The sequence below is a fragment of the Triticum aestivum genome, chromosome 3B (genome assembly GCF_018294505.1).
Source record: "Triticum aestivum cultivar Chinese Spring chromosome 3B, IWGSC CS RefSeq v2.1, whole genome shotgun sequence".
Lineage (NCBI taxonomy): Eukaryota > Viridiplantae > Streptophyta > Magnoliopsida > Poales > Poaceae > Triticum > Triticum aestivum.
Genome location: NC_057801.1, coordinates 231,244,504 through 231,265,114, shown reverse-complemented (window position 1 = coordinate 231,265,114; position 20,611 = coordinate 231,244,504). Strand labels below are relative to the sequence as shown.

Genomic DNA, 20,611 nt, shown 5'->3' with positions numbered 1-20,611 from the left:
AATCCAAGATTCAAATTCAAACTCCACATGTGGTTATTTAAATGCCATTTAATTGAATTGTCCTAAACAGTGGTCATAAGTTGTTCTAACATGCATGAAAATGGTACAGATGGATAGATTGGATTTTTCTGATAATTTTTCATATATAATTTATTTAATTTGGAGTTACGGTTGAATTTCTATGATTTAAGTTTGGGGTATTTTCTGAAATTTATAAATCATTTCCTGATTTATTTTAATTCCAGAAATACTTACTGCGTCAGCATTGCGTCACTATGACGTCAGCAGGTCAACAGACGCTGCTGCTGGTCAAACCTGACCAATGGGGTCCACTGGTCAGTGACTGGGGCTGGTTAGTGCCGCTGACGTGTGGGCCCGGTCAACGTCCATGTCAGCTTGGTCAAAACTGACGCGTGGGGCCGCTCTGGTTTAGTTAATCCTAAACAGATATTAAACTGGGGTTAATTAGGGCGTGGGGCCTAGGTGTCAGTGACACGGTGCGGTGTTTAGTGGCTAATTAGGCCAGCCACGTCAGCAAGTGACGCCGGCGACCACGGCGACGGCGAGACCTCGCCGGAGTTGCTCGGGACGGCGCTACAGCCCGCGACTGGTCGCGCTGAGGGCACCGAGAGGGAGCCCGTGCTCCCGCGCATCTAGGGGCGCACACAGCTGGGCACAGGGAGGCCGGGGTCGACGGCGGTGACCACTTAGGCGGCGGCCGGAGCTACGGCAACAACGGGTTAGGCGATGCAGGGCGCCAGGGGAGGCGTTGGTGAGTGCTATGTGCTCCTGGGACTGTGGTGAGCACGACGGTGGGCTCGAGAACAAGCTGCGGTGGCTGTGGCCACGACCACGCCATGGCCAGCGGCGAGAAACTCTCGGCCGCGGTGGGAGATGGGGCTAGGGGGCGAGAACGAAGGGGGCGAGCATAGGAGAAGCAGCGGAGGCTCACAGCGGATCCATTCGAGGCGGAGACGAGGCCGGGGACGGTCCGGAGCCGGCGAATCGGGCGACGGCGACCGGCGGGTCCGAGGAGGGGAAAAATGTCGGGGCGGCGCTTCGGGGCTTCTGGAGGGGCATGGCTCGGTGAGGTGGGTCGAGGACGGAGTGGCGGAGCTTGTGGGCTAGTCGGGGAAGCGAGGGAGGCCCGGTGGCCATGGTGGCAGTGGACGGCAGCGACGAGCTCCGCTCGGTGGCTGCGTGCGAGAAACAGAGGAGGGGGGAAGGAGCGAGGAGAGTGAGAGAGCGTCGGGGGGGTTGCGTGGCGTCGCGGGAGGCGACCAGGGCGACGAGGGGGTAGCCAGGCAGGCAGGGAGGAGCTGGCGCAGCTCGCCTGCGCGCCGGGCACGCAGCTGCTTCGGGACGAGGGGAGGAAGACGACGGAGGGCTGCAGTGGTGGGCTGGGCCGGCCAGCTGCAGTGCTGGGCCGGTTGGCTACCAGGTGAGCGCCATGTAAGATTCTCTCTCTCTTGTTTTATATTTTTGTTCTGTTTTTCTTTTATTAATATCTTTTGCCATTGTTTTGAATTTAAACAAATTCAAACAATGCCAAAAACTCCTCTGAATATTTTTATTTTGCTAGATGGACTTTTCCAAAAGCTCATAAAATATTTCAGGGGTATTTGAAATTATATTCTAATTATATGAATATAATTCAAATTCAAATAGCTAATGATTTAAATTCAAAGTCCCAAAAATAAATCCTTAAAAATGTTCAATATTTGGGTGGGACCAGAACCCTTGCCAAAAATTATCAAACATTTAAGAAGAGCATTTTGGAACAATGAATGAGATTTTAGGGTTTTTGCCCTTCTTTTATTTAGGGTTTTGAGTCTTCCAAATTTCCCCAGTTCAAGTTCAAAAATTTAAACATGATGCAAACACTAGGCAGCACCAGAAGCTAGGGATGTGACATGTCCTCACCCACTTTCTCCACGGACTAGGTTTTCCACTTCACCCATTTGTCCAGGGGATCATGTTCTACTATGGCCTGGATTTCCATGATCTGGCCCCGAATTTCATCCTCAACATCTCGGTGTTCATAGTCGTGTGCGAGGCCTTCCTCTGCATCCAGCCCCACTTCGGCTTATGGCTGAAGACCTTCAATGTCAAGCCGAAGGTAGTGGGCGGCCGCCAAGCAGAGTGCGGAGGTGCCATGGTGGGCAAGATGGCCAACGTCCTATGGCTCGAGGGCTCCTTCGTGGAGACCATAAAGGGGTGGCAATCGGGATGGTTCTACAGCACCGAGCCGCGTGACCCTAAATGGGTGGCGGCCCCCGAATTCCGATCTGGCTTCCCTACACGGCTCACCTCCTGGAAGGAGACGGGCCTGACATGGGGTAATTCGGAAGGGCTGACCGTACTCCAATCCTGCGTCCAAAACCTGGTGAACAAGAAGCTCAAGCTTGTCAACGTAGTCCAGGTCATGCTCATCCGCCGGATCCTCCCGTGCCAACAACGGGCCTTCAACTTGTGGGAGTTTGATCCGGCACAGCACCAAACCTTGAGCAGGCTCTTCGACACTACGTACGAAGATTCCTAGAAGGTGCTGTTCAAGGGCGTCGAGGCTCCCGCATCCGCTACCGAAGATCGCGGATTCAGCTTGCAGCGTCAAGCCAGCGAGGTAAGCTATTTTACCCTTTACACGACACTTGTTTTTCATAGTTTGACTCTATGCGGGATCTAAACTCCCTTACCTTTGACAGGCCTAGTAAAAGACGTCCGGGCGGGTTAACTGTCCGGCTCCCTTGCCAGAAGACCCAGCGGACGCCCGATTAACGGGGCTGCTGGTTCCGGCACCTCACGTGGTGCTGGAGTAGAAGGCAAAGAAGAAGGCCACGGGAACTCGAAGGAGTTCCCGGCACCAGGTGTCGGACTCATCGTCCGATGACTCCAAGGCGGACTCCTCCGCGAAGACGAGGAGGAGGAGTGGCCACCGAGGGCTAAGCCCCTGGCGAAATCGTAAGTGTCCGGATACCAGAATAACTCAAGGCATTACATTTGTCGCACAGTATCTCCTAACACCGAATATAACCTTGCAGCTCGCACAAGGACGAGCTCGACGCTTCAACGAGCGGCTCCCTGGATTCGTCGGACGTGAATAGCACCTCACTTCCGGCTGCCTCCTCTCCTCGCGCTGCGGATGACGCCGAGGTGGGGTCCCAACAGGGGCCCAGCCAGGAGGAGGTGGTCCAGGAGGTGCCGCAAGGCAACCTCCCGGACTCCAGGCGCAAGGGGGATAAAACCCCAAACGGCTCTAAGTTCGGCCCTGGGCCGGATTCCGTACCGGAACCTTCAGCGGTTCCGGAGTCCGGCGGGTGGCCCCTTCGTGAGAAGGGCGAGACTGCGACGCCGGTGACCTCCGTCCAACCGGAGGCACCGGATAATTTGCTGGAGGCGCTTAACGGCGCCTCCATCGACGAGGAGCACCGCACTGTTATGGGTGTGGTGATCTAGAAAGTTCAGTCCGCCAAGAGCGGGCTGACTGAAGCCTGTGCCAGCCTTCTAACAGGCTATGAGGTATGTATTTAAGATATGTAAAAATATTACCGCATAGACAGTAGCCCCTGATGCTCAGTTTGGTGTTCCGAAAGAAAAGCTGAGCTGAGGATCTAAAAAAGATGTACGCAAGAGTCTAACATAAGTATGTCAATATGGGGAATGCAGGTTGCGCTGCTGACCTCTACCGCACTGACTGCGGAGGTAAATGCATTGAAGCAGAGCCTCGAGCGGTCCCAGAACGAGCTCGGCCTTGCCAAAAAGCAGCTCGAGGACAAGGAAGGTAAGTAATACCTTATGGAAGTATATAAAAGATGTGGTTGCAAAAAATGAGAGGAATAACATGAGTATTGCAGGGGCCACGAACGAGGTGGCGACCCTGAAGGAAGTGGTGTCCAAGGCCGAAAGCAATGCGGCCGCGGAGTGCACCGAGTGAGAGAAGCAGGAGGCGCGGGTGGCGGAGGTGCGGCAAGAGCTCCAGGCTCTCATGGAAAAACACAAGAGTTTGGAGCGTGACTCAAAGACTCGAGAGTCCGAGCTTGCCTCGGCCCTTGAGAGCGCCAAAGCTGCTAATGCCGAAGCCCAAAAAGCCCTCCAGGAAATTGAGGCAATGAAGAAGATAGCAGCGGGTAAGGCATTCTTCATGCAAAGCAAGCACGTGAAAGTGAATTACTTGTTACATACCCGAATCCAGAGCTCTCCAGGAGCATTCGCAGATCTGCCCCGCAGTGTGTCCGACGATGCCGCATTCTACCGGGCCGAGGAGGGGAGCTCGACGGAGAAGGTGTTCTGGTCTCAGTATGCTGAGGCCGGACACCCGGTGCCCTTGAGCGACCAGCTGAAGCAGCTGGTCGAGCTCCATAAGGTGGCCGAACAGGCCATGAAGGGCCTCATAGTTCGGCTGTGGCCTAAGGAAGCCATGCCTGGGAGCTACATTGGGCTGGTGAGGCGGCTGGTGGACGCCTGTCCATGGATTGAAGTCATCAAGCGCTCCGTCTGTATCGAAGGTGCCCGTAGGGCCCTTTCCCGTGCTAAAGTGCACTGGGGCAAGATGGACGCTGAGAAGCTTGTGACGGACGCTCCACCGCCGGGCAGGGAGTATCGCAAGCCCGAGATGTATTATGAGGGTGTCCTGAAGGGTGCCTGCCTTATAGCGGGTGAATGCTCCAAAGATGTAATTTTTGAGTAAACTCGCATTTTTTATCCTGTACGCTTGAAAACTTGTTCATATGCGCTAAGCAACTCTTGTGAATTTAAAACATTACCTTCTGTGTGGCCATTTATGAAATTTGAGAGATGGCGAGTCGTCGGCTTCTGCCCCCATGCCACGAGTGCTGGGGTGTTTGGGATAAACTTGAGCGCTCTTTTTCCCATTCTTGGGTCCTTCGAGGGAGGCGCTCACGCAACGAACAAGGCAACCGGACTATAATGCTTGAACACTCTCACTTAGCCATAGAATTCTATAATTTTAAATTTCAGCAAAGCCCCTATTATTCGGAAGACCGAGTTCGGGGCGTTATCCACGCCTGGGCCGGACAAAGCCGACTCCTCGCTCTAAGCGGCGTAAGTCTTTAGGGACTCGAAAACCTCTCGAACACCGACCGGCTCTCGCCCTATCATGACGGTCAGTTTTAGCTTTCTCCACTAAGGTGCTTAACCCAGCTCAACCGGGGCACAATCGCAGTGGTTCTCCCAGCGCTACCTTAGCCGATATAACGGAACGTAAGGTACCAAAACATGGGAGCCGGGCAAACCCAACTATTGACCCAAGACATGATTCGGAGCCGATGCATATAATGCTATAAGTTCGGGGTGCCGCACTTGTGAAAGTGTTCGGACTTATCACACCATATTTTGTGGTACTTAAGCCCCTGGTGTATTTGGCCGTACCAAAGCGTACAGATGCAACATGTCATAAGTGAACATATATAGATAAAAAAGGAATGCAATAATAGGCGGAAGCTATGTATTGTTTATTCAAAAAGGGCTGCGGGAAAAGCAGAACGATACAAATAGTGCGATAAGCAAGGGACGGGACTATTTGACATGTCTCCCTCCAGGAGCGAGCTGCGGCATGATATGTAAAACAAGTATACTACTCGTTATAGAGACCACCTGGATACTCGACGTAGCTTTCTGCTTCCCTGGCCGTTGCATCGTGTGTTTGGCGATTCTACTGCCGGACAGGGCTTCTTGAGAAAGGAGTCCTGAAAGTAAGAGAAAAAAGAAGAATGACACAATTGGGAGCCCCTGGTGCGGTTGAGCCGCATTCTGGGCCTACCGTGGCCGTGCCCCTCCCCCTATGCCCATGGTATTTCCAGAGCATAATTATGTACGCGTAGTACTGGTTTCGCAATTTCGCGAGGGCTAGGGTTGGGGCCACATTGCTACGCGTGCTTGGGACATGCCAGGCGGTCTTGTTGTAGGTTACTCCGGGCGTGCTTGACGGTGTCCGAACATTTAATAGTCGGACTCCACAATTGCCTTGAGAGGCTGCTTTATACTTCTGCCGCGAGGGCCGCCGTATGCTCCTCCGTTCGGAGAGAGCGTTCGGTGTTTCCGTTGACCATAATGACTCCTCGAGGGCCTGGCATCTTGAGCTTGAGGTATGCATAGTGCGGCACCACATTGAACTTTGCAAATGCGGTTCGCCCGAGCAGTGCGTGATAGCCGCTGTGGAACGGGACTATGTCGAAGATTAACTCCTCGCTTCAAAAGTTATCCGGGGATCCAAAGACCACATCAAGTGTAACTGAGCCTATACAGTTGGGCACTACACCTGGTATGACGCCTTTGAAGGTCGTCTTTGTGGGTTTAATCCTTGAGGGGTCTATGCCCATCTTGCACACTATATCCTGATAAAGCAGGTTCAGGCCGCTGCCGCCGTCCATCAGGACTCTAGTGAGGTGAAATTCGTCAACGATTGGGTCTAGAACCAATGCGGCGAATCCGCCATGGCGGATGATAGTGGGGTGGTCCCTTCGATCAAAAGTGATTGGGCAGGAGGACCACGGATTGAACTTTGGGGCGACTAGATCCATCGCATATACGTCCCTTAGTGCACGCTTCCGCTCCCTTTTGGGTATGTGGGTTGTGTATATCATGTTCACTATCCGCACTTGTGGTGGGAAGCCCTTCTGTCCTCTATTGTTCGGCGGCCGGGGCTCCTCATCAGCATCGCTATGCAGCCCCTTGTCATTGTTTTCGGCATTTAACTTGCCTGCCTGCTTGAACACCCAACAATCCCTGTTGGTGTGATTGGCTGGTTTTTCGGGGGTGCCGTGTATCTGGCACGATCGATCGAGTATTCGGTCCAAATTGGACGGGCCCGGAGTATTTCTTTTAAATGGCTTTTTCCGCTGACCGGGTTTAGAGCCTCTGAATCCGGCATTGACTGCCGTATCTTCAGCATTATCGCCATTAATGCGGCGCTTGTGCTTGTTACGACGCGACCTGTGGTTGCTGTCCTTGGTATCCGAATTACCAGGGCTCTTGGTCATATTGTTACTACGAGCTAGCCAGCTGTCCTACCCATGCAAAAGCGGGTCATGAGTGTTGTGAGGGCTGCCATGGATTTTGGCTTTTCCTGTCCTAGGTGCCAGGCAAGCCACTCGTCGTGGATGTTGTGTTTGAAGGCTGCAAGGGCCTCTGCATCCGGATAGTCGATGATTTGATTTTTCTTGGTTAGGAACCGTGTCCAGAATTGTCTGGCCGATTCCTCTGGCTGCTGAATTATGTGTCTTAGGTCATCAGCGTCTGGTGCTCGCACATAGGTGCCCTGGAAGATGTCGAGGAATGCGGCTTCCAGGTCTTCCCAAAAACCAATTGACTCCGTTGGCAAGCTGTTAAGCCAATGCCGAGCTGGTCCTTTAAGCTTGAGTGGGAGGTATTTGATGGCGTGTAGATCATCACTGCAGGCCATGTGGATATGAAGGAGATAGTCCTCGATCCAGACCGCAGGATCTGTTGTGCCATCGTATGATTCAATGTTTACGGGTTTGAAACCCTCAGGGATTTGGTGATCCATCACTTCGTCTGTGAAGCATAGTGGGTGTGCGGCGCCTCTGTATTGGGCTATATCACGACACAGCTCAAATGAGCTTTGTCTACTGTGTTCGGCCCGGCTGGAATTGCCATATCCGGTGTGACGGTTATCATCACATATCGTGGGGCGCCAATGCGACCCGTAGATCGATCTTGTTTGCCTTGCCTTGTCCTCCAATATATCCCGCAGGTCTGGCGCATTTTCCAAGCCTTGGTATTTTTTGAGCGGCGCCGGGGTGCGGCTTGAGTGGAGGGCCAAGAGGCCTCTCTGTCGCGGCCACGAGGTGGCCTGTCGGCCGTATTATGCACTGGTGATCTAGGTTTAGGTGCTTCCTCCTCTAATCGGGGTAGCAGCCTGCGTTTTGGGTAGCTCTTGGAGGGGCGTTCGAGTTCGTACTCTTTGGCCGCCAGGACTTCAGTCCATCTATCAGCTAGAAAATCTTGGTCAGCTCTAAGCTGCTGCTGCTTTTTCTTGAGGTTGCTTGCCGTGGCCATAAGCCTGCGTTTGAAACGCTCTTGTTAGACAGGATCCTCAGGCATGAAAAATTCGTCGTCGTCGAGGCTTGCCTCGTCTTCGGAGGGAGACATGTAATTATCGTCCTCTACCTCTCTGCCAGCCGCTCTCGAGGGCTGGCTTCTCCATCCTCCTGCACTAAATCCTGCTGGAGGGGGTTGTCTTCTGCACTGTCCGGGGTGTTATTGTCTCCCGTGCCGGAATCACCGTTTTTGCTGTGGCGGGATTTAGAGTGGCGCCGCTGACGCCGGTGCTTAGGCTGTTTCTTGGAGGGTTCATCCTCCGTTGTTCCATCGCCATTCCCATCTTTTGGGATGTCCACCATGTAAATGTCGTATGACGAGGTGGCCTTCCAGTGCCCTATAGGCGCTGGTTCTTGGTCGTCTCCTGCATCATCGTCCATACCGTCGATGTCTTCGGAGTCGAAGTCGAGCATGTCGGTTAAATCATCGACAGTGGCTACAAAGTGGGTGGTGGGTTCTCCTGATAAAGAGAGAGACTTTAGTGAATTCAGGATGTCGCCAAAGGGCGAGTGCCGAAAGATGTCCGCGGCGGTGAACTCCATGATCGGCGCCCAATTGGCGATTGGCAGGGGCGCAGAAGGTTCGGAGTCCGGAGAGGAGTCCGACGCCTTGGAGTCACGAGCTTCGTAAAGGACAGGGTTGGTGTTCGGCTCAATCACCGTAGAGATAGCAGCCCCTGAGGCAGTGTCCAGCCACCCGTCGGCGCAGTCGGCTCCGAGCTAAGGATCGCAGCGGACACTTGTGCGGCCTCCAGGGCACTGTCCGGCGGCAGAGCTAGATCATGCCCATCACGACAGTGTGGCGCGCTTGGCTGTGGCTCGAACCCGTCGAAGATCAAGTCTCCGTGGACATCAACCGTATAGTTCAAACTTCCAAATCTGACCTGATGGCCAGGGGCGTAGCTTTCAATCTGCTCCAGATGGCCAAGCGAATTGGCCCGCAGTGCAAAGCCGCCGAATACGAAGATCTATCCGGGGAGAAAAGTCTCACCCTAGACCGCGTCGTTGTTGATGATCGGAGGAGCCATCGGGCCTAAATATGACGACACATAGGAACTCTCAATGAAAGCAGCAATGTCGGTGTCAAAACCGGCGGATCTCGGGTAGGGGGTCCCGAACTGTGCGTCTAGGCGGATGGTAACAGGAGACAAGGGACACGATGTTTTTACCCAGGTTCGGGCCCTCTCGATGGAGGTAAAACCCTACTCCTGCTTGATTAATATTGATGATATGGGTAGTACAAGAGTAGATCTACCACGAGATCAGAGAGGCTGAACCCTAGAAGCTAGCTTATGGTATGATTGTTGTCCGTCCTACGGACTAAAACCCTCTGGTTTATATAGGCACCGAAGAGGGTTAGGGTTACACAGAGTCGGTTACAATGGTAGGAGATCTACATATCCGTATCACCAAGCTTGCCTTCCACGCCAAGGAAAGTCCCATCCGGACACGGGACGAAGTCTTCAATCTTGTATCTTCATAGTCCAGGAGTCCGGCCAAAGGCTATAGTCCGGCCATCCGGACACACCCTAATCCAGGACTCCCTCACTTGTCCAGTGTGTTGTTCGTGTAGTGTTTGGTCTAGGAGATGAGATGGCACACTGCCAGGCCGACCAGATTGAACAAGAGCTCCTCAACAAGTTTTTGGACAGAAACTTGTGCACTGTGCTTGGAAGGGTTCTAGAAGGAGTTTAGGGCTATTCTCTTGAGGTTAAGGTTTTCTTAGGAGGGTAATGAAGCTCAAGAAAAATGAGCTTCATAGGATCAAGGAATAATACACTTCCTTTGTAAAGTGCATTTTTAGGGCAGAATGCAAATGATTTACCCTAGCAAAATTTGGTCACATGACCACACAATATTTTTGCATAGGGTGATGAGGCACTGTCTAAAGGGTGTGTGAGAATTTTCTCATATTTTTCTAATACGGAAACAGAGGGGTTGCTTTGGAAGGGAAGTGAAAATATTCCATTTCCATGAGGAAAATGAATATTTTCTTTAGAAGAAAAATATTCCAAAGCATTTTGATGATGGATAGGAGATCAAGAGAGGTTGTGAGAGGTGAGAGGGGTCACTTGGGTAAAAATCAAAACAATGCCCAAGTTCAAGTCCAAATGAATTAATCAAAAATCCATCTTTAAAGAAAAAGGCAGATGAAAAGTATGGTGGCAAAAACCAGCAAAAACCAGGGTGTCACACAGAGGTTGTCTCATAGCTGCTGGTGAGTAGCTTGAACTCACTGTCTTCATCAAGACAGGACCTTGGTGTCATCTCGCTCTCTTCAAGATGGTTTGGCTCACTATCTTCCCTAAAGTTCTGCCTGGCATAAGAGATACGACTCTGAAAGAGAAACAAGGAGACACGTAACAGGTTTCACAATTATATAAGAAAAGAAATGGATCTGTTTTGCATAAGGAACATGTTTTTACAAGTACAATTTAAAACCGGTAGTTGTTGCAAACATCCAATCAGATGTAAACACCAAAGTAAACATCAGTGGAGGAAATGATGCCTATCCAAATCTATACTGGAACAAAGTTTGAAGGCTCGAGAAGGATGAACTTACATTACAAGTTAACACGGGTTGGGAAAAGCCCTTCTCCATGTCGATGGAAGGATAATTCAATAAATTCCCCAAAGAAACTTCTTTATAAGCGTTGTCATTATTCTACATTTTGCAAAGAGTAAATATAGATCAAATAATATTCTAAGAAACAGAGGATAATGAAGGTCAGGTCCAAAGTGATGATACATAATCAAATGGCACTTTATTAAGTACAACATTACAAGGCAAAAGGTACTGACAAGAGGAATGCAGACATCAACGCACTATAGAAAAATACACTTCCGTGATGATACGTGTTTGTCATAGTAGGTCACGTTTTTTGTCATGCATGTACATCCATGACGATTTTATGACAGAATCAAGATAGTCATACCTATGCTGTCGTAGAAGTGTTCCATGACATTACCAAAATTATCATCACGGAAGTGTCCACTTCCATGACGATAAATTGCATGTCATAGAATAGCTTTTGTCAAGGCTGACCGACATGTGCCATCTGAAGGAAATATGCCCTAGAGACAATAATAAAGTTATTATTTATTTCCTTATTTCATGATAAATGTTTATTATTCATACTAGAATTGTATTAACCGGAAAATTAGTACATGTGTGAATACATAGACAAACAGAGTGTCACTAGTATGCCTCTACTTGACTAGCTCGTTGAATCAAAGATGGTTAAGTTTCCTAGCCATAGACATGAGTTGTCATTTGATTAACGGGATCACATCATTAAAGAATGATGTGATTGACTTGACCCATTCCATTAGCTTAGCAGTTGATCGTTTAGTATATATTGCTATTGCTTTCTTCATGACTTATACATGTTCCTATGACTATGGGATTATGCAACTCCCGAATATCGAAGGAACACTTTGTGTGCTACCAAATGTCACAACATAACTGGGTGATTATAAAGGTGCTCTACAGGTGTCTCCGATGGTGTTTGTTGAGTTGGCATAGATCGAGATTAGGATTTGTCACTCCGATTGTCGGAGAGGTATCTCTGGGCCCTCTCCATAATGCACATCACTATAAGCCTTGCAAGCAATGTGACTAATGAGTTAGTTACAGGATGATGCATTATGGAACGAGTAAAGAGACTTGCCGGTAACGAGATTGAACTAGGTATTGAGATACCGACAATCGAATCTCGGGCAAGTAACATTCCGATGACAAAGGGAACAACGTATGTTATTATGCGGTTTGACTGATAAAGATCTTCGTAGAATATGTAGCCAATATGAGCATCCAGGTTCCTCTATTGGTTATTGGACGGAGATGTGTCTCGGTCATGTCTACATAGTTCTCGAACCCGTCGGTCCGCACGCTTAACGTTTGGTGATGATCGATATTATGAGTTTATGTGTTTTGATGTACCTAAGGTAGTTAGGAGTCCCGGATATGATCACGGACATGACGAGGAGTCTCGAAATGGTCGAGACATAAAGATCGATATATTGGACGACTATATTTGGACCTCGAAAGTGTTCCGGGTGAGTTCGGGCACATACCGGAGTACCAAGAGGTTACCGGAACCCCCCGGGAGGTATATGGGCCTTATTGGGCCATAGTGCGAGAGACGAGAGGGAGGCATAGGAGGGGGCGTGCCCCTCAAGCCCAATCCGAATTGGGTGGGGGGCGCCCCCCCCCCCCTTCCTTCCCCCTCTCTCCCCCTTCCTTCCACTCCTAGTCCAACTAGGGAAGGGGGGAATCCTACCCCCCGTGGGAGTAGGACTCCCTATGGGGCGCGCTATAGGAGAGCCGGCCCTCCCCCTCCTCCACTCCTTTATAAACGGAGGAAAGGGGCACCCCATAGACACACAAGTTGATCATTGATCTCTTAGCCGTGTGCGGTGCTCCCCTCCACCATAATCCACCTTGGTCATATCGTTGCAGTGCTTAGGAGAAGCCCTGTGCCGGTAGCTTCATCATCACCGTCATCACGCCTTCATGCTGACAAAGCTCTCCCTCGACACTCTGCTGGATCGTGAGTTCATGGGACGTCACCGAGCCGAATGTGTGCAGATCCCGGAGGTGCCGTACTTTCGGTACAAAGATCGGTCGGAGCATGAAGACGTACGACTACATCAACCACGTTGTCATAACATTTCTGCTTATAGTCTATGAGGGTACATGGACAAATCTCTCCCACTCGTTGCTATGCATCACCATGATCTTGCATGTGCATAGGAAATTTTTGAAATTACTATGTTTCCCAACAGCATCCACCCTAATGGGTCGTTGTTAAGCTATTGTGTCAGGTTTTGGATCCAATAACCCGCTAACAGCCACGACCAGTGGGGATTTTCCACGTGTAAATTTCTCCAGAGGAACCACGTGCCAGCACCTGAAAAGGACAGATGTCAACCGCCCAATGGACAAGAGGCGCCTATGATACATTGACACGTGGCAAAGCCCAATGACGGCCCATTTAGGTTAAAAAGGCTGGCCCGGTCAAAATTAGCGGGCTGGCCCATTAACGGCCTGCTTGCAGACGGCCCATTCGCAGTTAAGGCTCGTACTCCTATTGTCAAATCGGCCCGTCAACGGCCCGTTCTAAACTTTTCAACATCGCGGCCCATGGCCACTTCTGGCCCGTTAACAGTCTGTTAAGTATTTGCGCCGAATTACAGCCCGGTGTGTTTCCGGCCTGTTAAAGGTCCCGCTTCATTTGGGCCCATTTTTGGCCCTTGAAACTTTCGGCCCATAAACGACCGTCAAGGATTTCGGTCATATTCGGCCATGTCTGACATTCGGCCTATTAGAGGCCCACTGTAGATTTGGACCACTTCCAGCCTGTTGTGACATTCGACCTACTAGAGGCCCACTATAGAGTTGGGCCACTTCCAGACTGTTGTGACATTCGACCTGTTAGAGGGCCAATGTAGATTTGGGCCACTTTCAGCCTGTTATGACATTCGGCCGGTCAGAGGTCCACTGTACATTTGGGCCACTTCCAGCCTATTGTGACTTTCGGCCTGTTAACATCGGACGAAATCCATGGGCCATATATGGCCCAATGTCACATCAGGCCTATTAACGGCCCATATAAAACTGATACTAATCAAGCCCGACCGAACTTCCGGCCTATTAGAGGCCCATGTAGTAGGTCAGTGCATTTTTGGGCCGTCTGAATTTTGGCCTGTGAACGATATGCATTGTAAATGGGCCAACACGAGTTGAGATACATTTCGGCTTGCTAATGGCCAGTGGGTTATTTGGCACAATCAGGGCCCAATCTCACTTTCGGCCTATTAGAGTCCCATGTTACTTATGGGCTCGAGACATTTACAAATGTTAACGGTCTATTGTTCTGAGGGCCCAAATTATGTTTAGGCCTGTTATAAGCCCACTAGGTGCACAAGCCTACCAAAAATATGAAGCTTATGCTGATTTAGGCCCAGATATTTTTAGTTGGCTACATGAAAATTACGGCCCACACTACAAGGATACCCCCAATAAAGCAACACATATTCTACAACGTTTTGACTATAAGTTGCAAAAATTCGTAGGAGATACACATATAAGCGTTGCAACATATGCGTTGTCGACTTGTTGTTTGTGACCATAGTGTCCTACATAGTGTGCAACAGATCTTATACGTTGTCATGTATGTGTTGTAAATTATATCTGCTATAAGATTGCAAATATACATAATTAAAAATAAAAACTAATTAGACGCGGGTACACATAAGGAGTGTGGCGCGAAAATCCGTTAGCGCAAAAATCAAATTTTGCGTAGTCGCTTACATTTATTATCCAATCCAGATCATTGGAGGAAGCATAGGGTGGGCCATGCTCCACCCTGGAAGTTTGGCCCAGCCTGTATACCACACACACGTAATATAAGAGATGGGCTTGAAGAAAAAAATAAGCCCAGTAACAGCCTGCTCGTCGTGTCGTGCCGAAGCAAAAGCAGCCACGCTTGGTCGGTCAACCCTGTTTCTCCGGTCTCGGAAATACTCGATCCGCCGCCTGGAAGCCAGCCGAGCCGCCTACCTCGCCGTCCCTGCCCGACCGCCCGGAGCCATCGGTAGACTGCCCTTTCACCCTGACCGGCCTGAAGGCTGACACCCGCGACCTGCCGCTGCCTGCCCCGCTTGGCGCCCGGCCGGCTGCTGTTCGCGCAGTAGCGCAGGGCGCATCACCGTGCCCGGCTGACCGGACTGCCGGAGCCGCCCACTTCCAGTGCGCTCCACGGCCGCTTCCTCAGCCGCTGATCCTCCGGTCCTCCCCAATCCCCATCCCCTGCTCAACTCAGAGAGGTACCACATCCCGACGTCCCCTGATATCTGAATCTCCATGCTTTGAACGAAATTACATTATGGAACTTATATGCAGTAATGCCTAGTTTGGTACTGTAGTTCTTAAAATACCGCAGTATTCCAAAACTTCGGTATTGGCAATGAAGATGGGCGGCAGTCTGCCAGGTTCATGCTATGGAAGGGTGAATTCTCATTGAAAGGCGATATGCATGTCACCGACCATGTTAATTTTTATGGCTAAGATTTCCTGATCCCAGTGGTTGTTTTAAGAATGCCGAGTTCCCGTTCGATGTGGACCAAGATACCAGCCTTTCTGTGGCTCTGTAAATGGTCGACACTTTTGGATTGCCCCAAGGGAACATGCGGATCATAGCGCAGCTGATTTAGGTGTTCTTGCTCATCCTGATCCCTGAATGGGTGCCCTACATTGGTGTCGGACATGTGGTTGTGGTTCCTGAGAGTGCACACAGCCACGGCTACATCTCCAAAAGAATCACGACAGGCATCTCAGATTGGCCGTCCTAGGATAGTTCTGCTTTCCCCAAGCTAGTGTATCTTCAGGTTTTTTGTTTAGTCAGATGAATTTGGCCTTGCTTCAGCCTCTGGTGCGGCTCATATTACAGTGCCCACTCGATGTGTTGCTAGGCACAGCACTTCTCTTTGATGGTGATGAAAGTTAGTGCAGATCTACTAGATTCATTGACTGAGAGTAATCAGTTGGAAGTAGTTCGAATGAGTCCCTTTTTTATTTAAATTGTTGTGTTCGATCCAATTTTGAATGCTAAAATTTTCCTGGTTTCTTCATAAAAGAATTACAGTTTCTGAAAACATCAATTTTCTCAGTTTTCATGAAACTACTGATATGTTTGGCTGGTACTGTTTTACTGTAGTTTTGACCCTTACGCAACTGAATCTAACTTAGCTAGCCTACACCTAAGGAGCTACATGACCGGATCAATAAGTGTGTGCGGTGCTGTAAGGCCTTCTGATCGCTGACCTAGGAACTTGCGGACGCGATTAACTGTCCGTGGCTAACTACGAAGAATAGGAATCAGTATCATGTTTAACTAGTGTGCAGCATGTTGTGCATAGGAATGGACACTAGTACGAAAGAGATACTGCCATGTTGTTAATTGTGCTTTCAAGTTACAAACCAAGATGCATGGTAGTCAGGTTCTAATGTGATTCTTTTATTTACATTCTTAGTATCATTGCTGAACTTATGTCAATCTGGACATGAAACTTACCACTATTGCTTCTGATTGCAGGTTCGATGGTAATGAAAAAGACACCTATCTGAATATGTGGAGCCTAGTTGAAGTGACGAATTCATTAGTGTTATTGCTATTTTTTCGTTGATGTTTATGTACTTTATAATTCAGACAAGAAGATTTATAGGTGTGACAGGCCTAAAGTGTCAATACTTGATCCCAAATATGTTGGTTCCACGGACAACATAGAAGTGTTAAATAGGCTGGTTCCATGAACTCGCTCAATACATTGGTGTTGGTTGTCTTCTTTCCAATACATCATGAGTTGCAGTATCTATAAAGTGTGAGCTGCATAATGTTTTTGGTTCAGAAAACAAAGAGTGAGAAAAAAAAGAGAGAAATAAGAAGCATATAGTTACATAAATGTGAAATTTAAGATTGTCCTAACAATGGATAATCTCAATTTTGGCTCGGGTGAACAGTAAAAATCAAAACATAATCAAAAAAATCAAAAAATTGTTGGGAGAAACATTGAGAAAAGTTTTAAGTGCTTGCAAAAATTCATCATGAAAGAACATTCCTAGAAGGCGTAGCAGAAAAAACAAAATCGGTACTCTAAAAACGATACTTTCAAAAGCATTTTGGAGTACAGAATTTGTTTTTTTACCACGCCTTACAGGAATGTAATTCCATGACGAATTTATGCAAGCACGTAGAACTTTTGTCAATGTTTCTCCCAAAAATAAAATAGGATTTTTTTTGAATTTGTTCTGATTTTTTTTATTTTACTGTTCACCGAGCTCATTTGAGCTTGGGAGAAGAAAGGCACTTTCGCAGCCGAAGCCCTAGCTCGCCTATGCGCGCCCTCTCGTCTCTTCTCTGTGATCACCTCTATATCTCCGCCGGACCCGAGAAGGAGGAGAAGAAACAAGGAGCACACGGTAGACACAGCGAGCTTTTCCGGCGCACGAACGCCGCCGCAACAACGGCCTTTTCGCGATCACAAACTCGACACCACACACGGTTACACCGCACACAGAGAGGGCTTTATACCAGGGCACCGCCAGGGCACGAACCCACGTCCCACCCCACTCGGTCCAGTCCGCTCTGGCCGCGCCCACGACATGTACGCACACGTCCTGTTCGGCGAGCCCGCGGTTAACCAGGTCATCGCGCCTCCTCCGCTCGCCAACTAACTGCCGCCCCGAGGTTCTCCCATCGGCTACCTTGACCCGCTACTTCGACACCACTACTTCGACGCCGGCCACCCTGACTCGGCATCGACCACAACCTTTTTTGCACCACTACTTTGACAGCATTGCGCCCATGACTAACCCGGCGCCTCCTTGCGCCCGCGACTCCACGGTGATTTCCTCGACCTCGGCCACCCCGACTCGACATCGACCACGGCGTTCTTCGCACGACTACCTCGACCACAACTACACCACCCTACGCTCACGGCTACCTCGACAACAGCACAAAGGGCCACCGCCTTGCTTGAGTAATCTCATCAGTTTCCACTCTAGCCAGGACTTCCGCGATGCATCGCCTGTTATGACTGTGAGGAGGGGGGTGTCTGAAGCGCGTGATCTTTTGGCCGATCGCCCTCCTCTACGCCGTTGAAGGAGGAAGGTCTTGCTCTCCTCAGATGATGGAGAGCATCATCAGCCGCCCCTCCTCGACGAGGTTGCCGAGAACGTCGCCGCAGTGTCCTGCTGGCGGAAGGGCCAGTTGACCGGCGCAACGCGCAGCACCGTGTCGTGTTCGGGGTGTCGGGCATCTCGCTGGACTAGGTCCTCGTAAACGTCGTGCTGGCGGAGGCCTATGCGCCGCCTCAGGAGGAGGGGCGGCAGAACGGGGCGACATTCGTGGCCGATGCTGGCCTGTGGGCAACGGGGGAGGAAGCTGAGCGGCTACACCAGATGCGGCAAGTCGGCCAATCAGCCCGTTTTGAGTAATAGAAAGAATTATCGGTTCATCCATTTTGCATTGAATTTGTACAAACATAGAAGAAGCACGTTGTGTTTGCCACAAATATATATACAAGTGTCTGTCAAGGGCCAGATGATAATAAAAAATATTATAATTTGTTTCGCTTCAAATTTGTAGTCGCTTGTTTTTTTTGCACTAATTTTTCCCTTTCCCTCTATTCTCTCCCGCCAAGAGCCACTAATTCTAGTCAAAAGAAAATAAGTATGCGCGCTTCATTAACATCAGCTCTCGCGAGGAGGTAACTACGCCACCAAAATCGGAAACCTCCTTCTCCCCTCCCCCATATCAACACACTTCCCTTCCACCTCCCCTCGCCCATATCAACGCAATTCCCTTCCTCCTCTTGTACGAAGGATCCCTTCTTGAGCAGATCAATCGTGGCCTACCCTCCTTCCTGAGTCTCATATCTCGCCCCGCCGATTCCACCATTGAGGTTAATGGCACAAGAGGCGTGTCTTGTTCAGGAACTAGGACGGCAAGCAGATCAATCCCACACCCGATTCATAGAAACAGTAGGTAAATACTAGTATGACTTGAAGATTTTGCCTTCTCTCCCCCTTCTCGGTTCAGATCTGTCCCTTCTATGCTTTCTAATTACTCTCCTTTTGATTGAATTTGGTAGTGCACACCAAGTGTTAGATAGTTGTCCTCTGTTATTGGTTTAGAATTTTGGGGAGCCTTCAGATAGAGTGGATTGCTCCTGGTAACTGCTGGGGTGTCAGGTGCGGACGCGTGCAGTATTTCAATCTAGTTCTGCACCATTACTACCTTGGTGAGTTCAATCTCTTCATAGACTTTCTTTATGGAACTCAAATTCTGACTATCATGTTCTTGTTGGGTAGTATATATAGTTTGGTTAGTTCTTATGAGTATCAGAACATGATCTGTAGCGCCCAATAATTTGAATGTTAATTTTTTTATGAAGATCACAATATGATTTGCAGCAGCACAACTAACAGTCCAGTCTGCAGAACGACGCACTTGTTCTGAAAATAAATGTTAGTGACTTGAGACTAACATAGCATCAGCGCTATATTGGTTGTGCATGAACCAAACCTCCTTAACAGAAAATAAAATGAACATGTGTGTCCTTGACCTTGTCATCCTCTTACTATCTATGGATAGTGTTATACCTAAACATGTGTTCCCCCCGCCCCCCCAGCAAACACCAAGTTAAGCACCATACCACATCAAGTACATTGTGGTCAGACTTATTTTGTTGATTGCAGGGGTAGTAATTACTTGAAAATATGATTGTTTGAGCTGAAATCTGAACTAATCATCTTCACATCTGTTGGGATGACTGTCATAAGGTCGCGTAGGACCACAAAATATTGTCTTTTGCTAAAATTATTTAAACTTTTGGTCATTTTAATGTTGCGGCAGATATGTCACGGACAAGAATTAATGTTGTTGAATCGCATGAAGAATATATGATGGAAGAACCGATTGAACATCATAATTCTGCTGAAAAAGGTGTCGAATCATCTGATGTCCATGAAAGAGCTATTAATGATGAAGAAGGCTTCACAGGTTGTGATGATGCTGATGAAAATGAAGGTGGTAAGTTTGTTGCTCATTACTTATCGTTTGCAATATTTGATTATTCTTCATCGTAACATATAGTTCATGGTTTTATATATTTAGCTGAAAATGCAGAAACAAAAGGGCGTAAGAAGAGGAAGCTGAAATATATTTGGAACCTTCCAAAAGGGAAAAGGATAATGGTTCGCTGCAATGACATAGATCAGCCAATTGGAAAATAGGCTAAACATCTTGGGGACTTTCTTGGCTCAGTTGCAAGGAATGGATCATTGTGTTGCTTGAGCTACAAGGATTGGAGATTGCTCAAAACTAAAACAAATGTAAAGGCTATACTAGATCAAGTGAAGGTAAAATTTAATCCATTGAATATCCTTTACTGGCTTGTTCTATGTTGCCTTACATTGCACTCGCCATATTTATGTTGTAATTGTTTTGTAGATGAAATTATGGAACTAGATGAGAAGATGAGAAGAATGGAAAGACAACGAAATCAGGTAAATTTCTAACAACTGTAAGCTTCATTTATTTTTTGGACTAACCTTTCTATATTCATATCAAAGGAAATTTCAGATCCAATGGCTACAATTGGGCTTGAACCTTCGGTTGATGGACACGACTCAAACAGAGAAGTTTGTATCTTGTCAAAGTACACAATAAAATTCCTCAAATTTATCTCTAGAAATTATTTCTCAATTAATATTTATGTCATGCTATCTGTAGAGAGTTCTTGCTCCTCCGGTTGATGGACTCCAACTTGTTAAAAACGATCAAATAATTTACAGAACAAGCCAAGTGGATCAAACGATGTAGATTTGCAAGCATCAAACAAGAATTCTGTTTCAGATACGGTTTGTCTACTTAAATACTCTTTAGAACTTGTCATTAGTGAGCTTTAAGTTGTTGTGCTTGCACTTTTTGCAGTTGCATACACAATACCCAAAACTTGATGTGTAT

The 20,611-nt window shown here is 48.6% G+C and overlaps 1 protein-coding gene across 1 annotated transcript; it reads left to right on the top strand.

Moving 5' to 3' along the window:
- The first annotated feature begins 14,439 nt into the window (after positions 1-14,439).
- LOC123067471 (uncharacterized) lies at positions 14,440-16,434 on the top strand. Its single transcript, XM_044490252.1, has 3 exons — positions 14,440-14,469; positions 14,555-14,909; positions 16,178-16,434. The coding sequence occupies exons 1-3, from the start codon at positions 14,440-14,442 to the stop codon at positions 16,207-16,209; spliced, it is 417 nt and encodes a 138-aa protein (XP_044346187.1). The 3' UTR covers positions 16,210-16,434.
- The last annotated feature ends 4,177 nt before the right edge of the window (positions 16,435-20,611 follow it).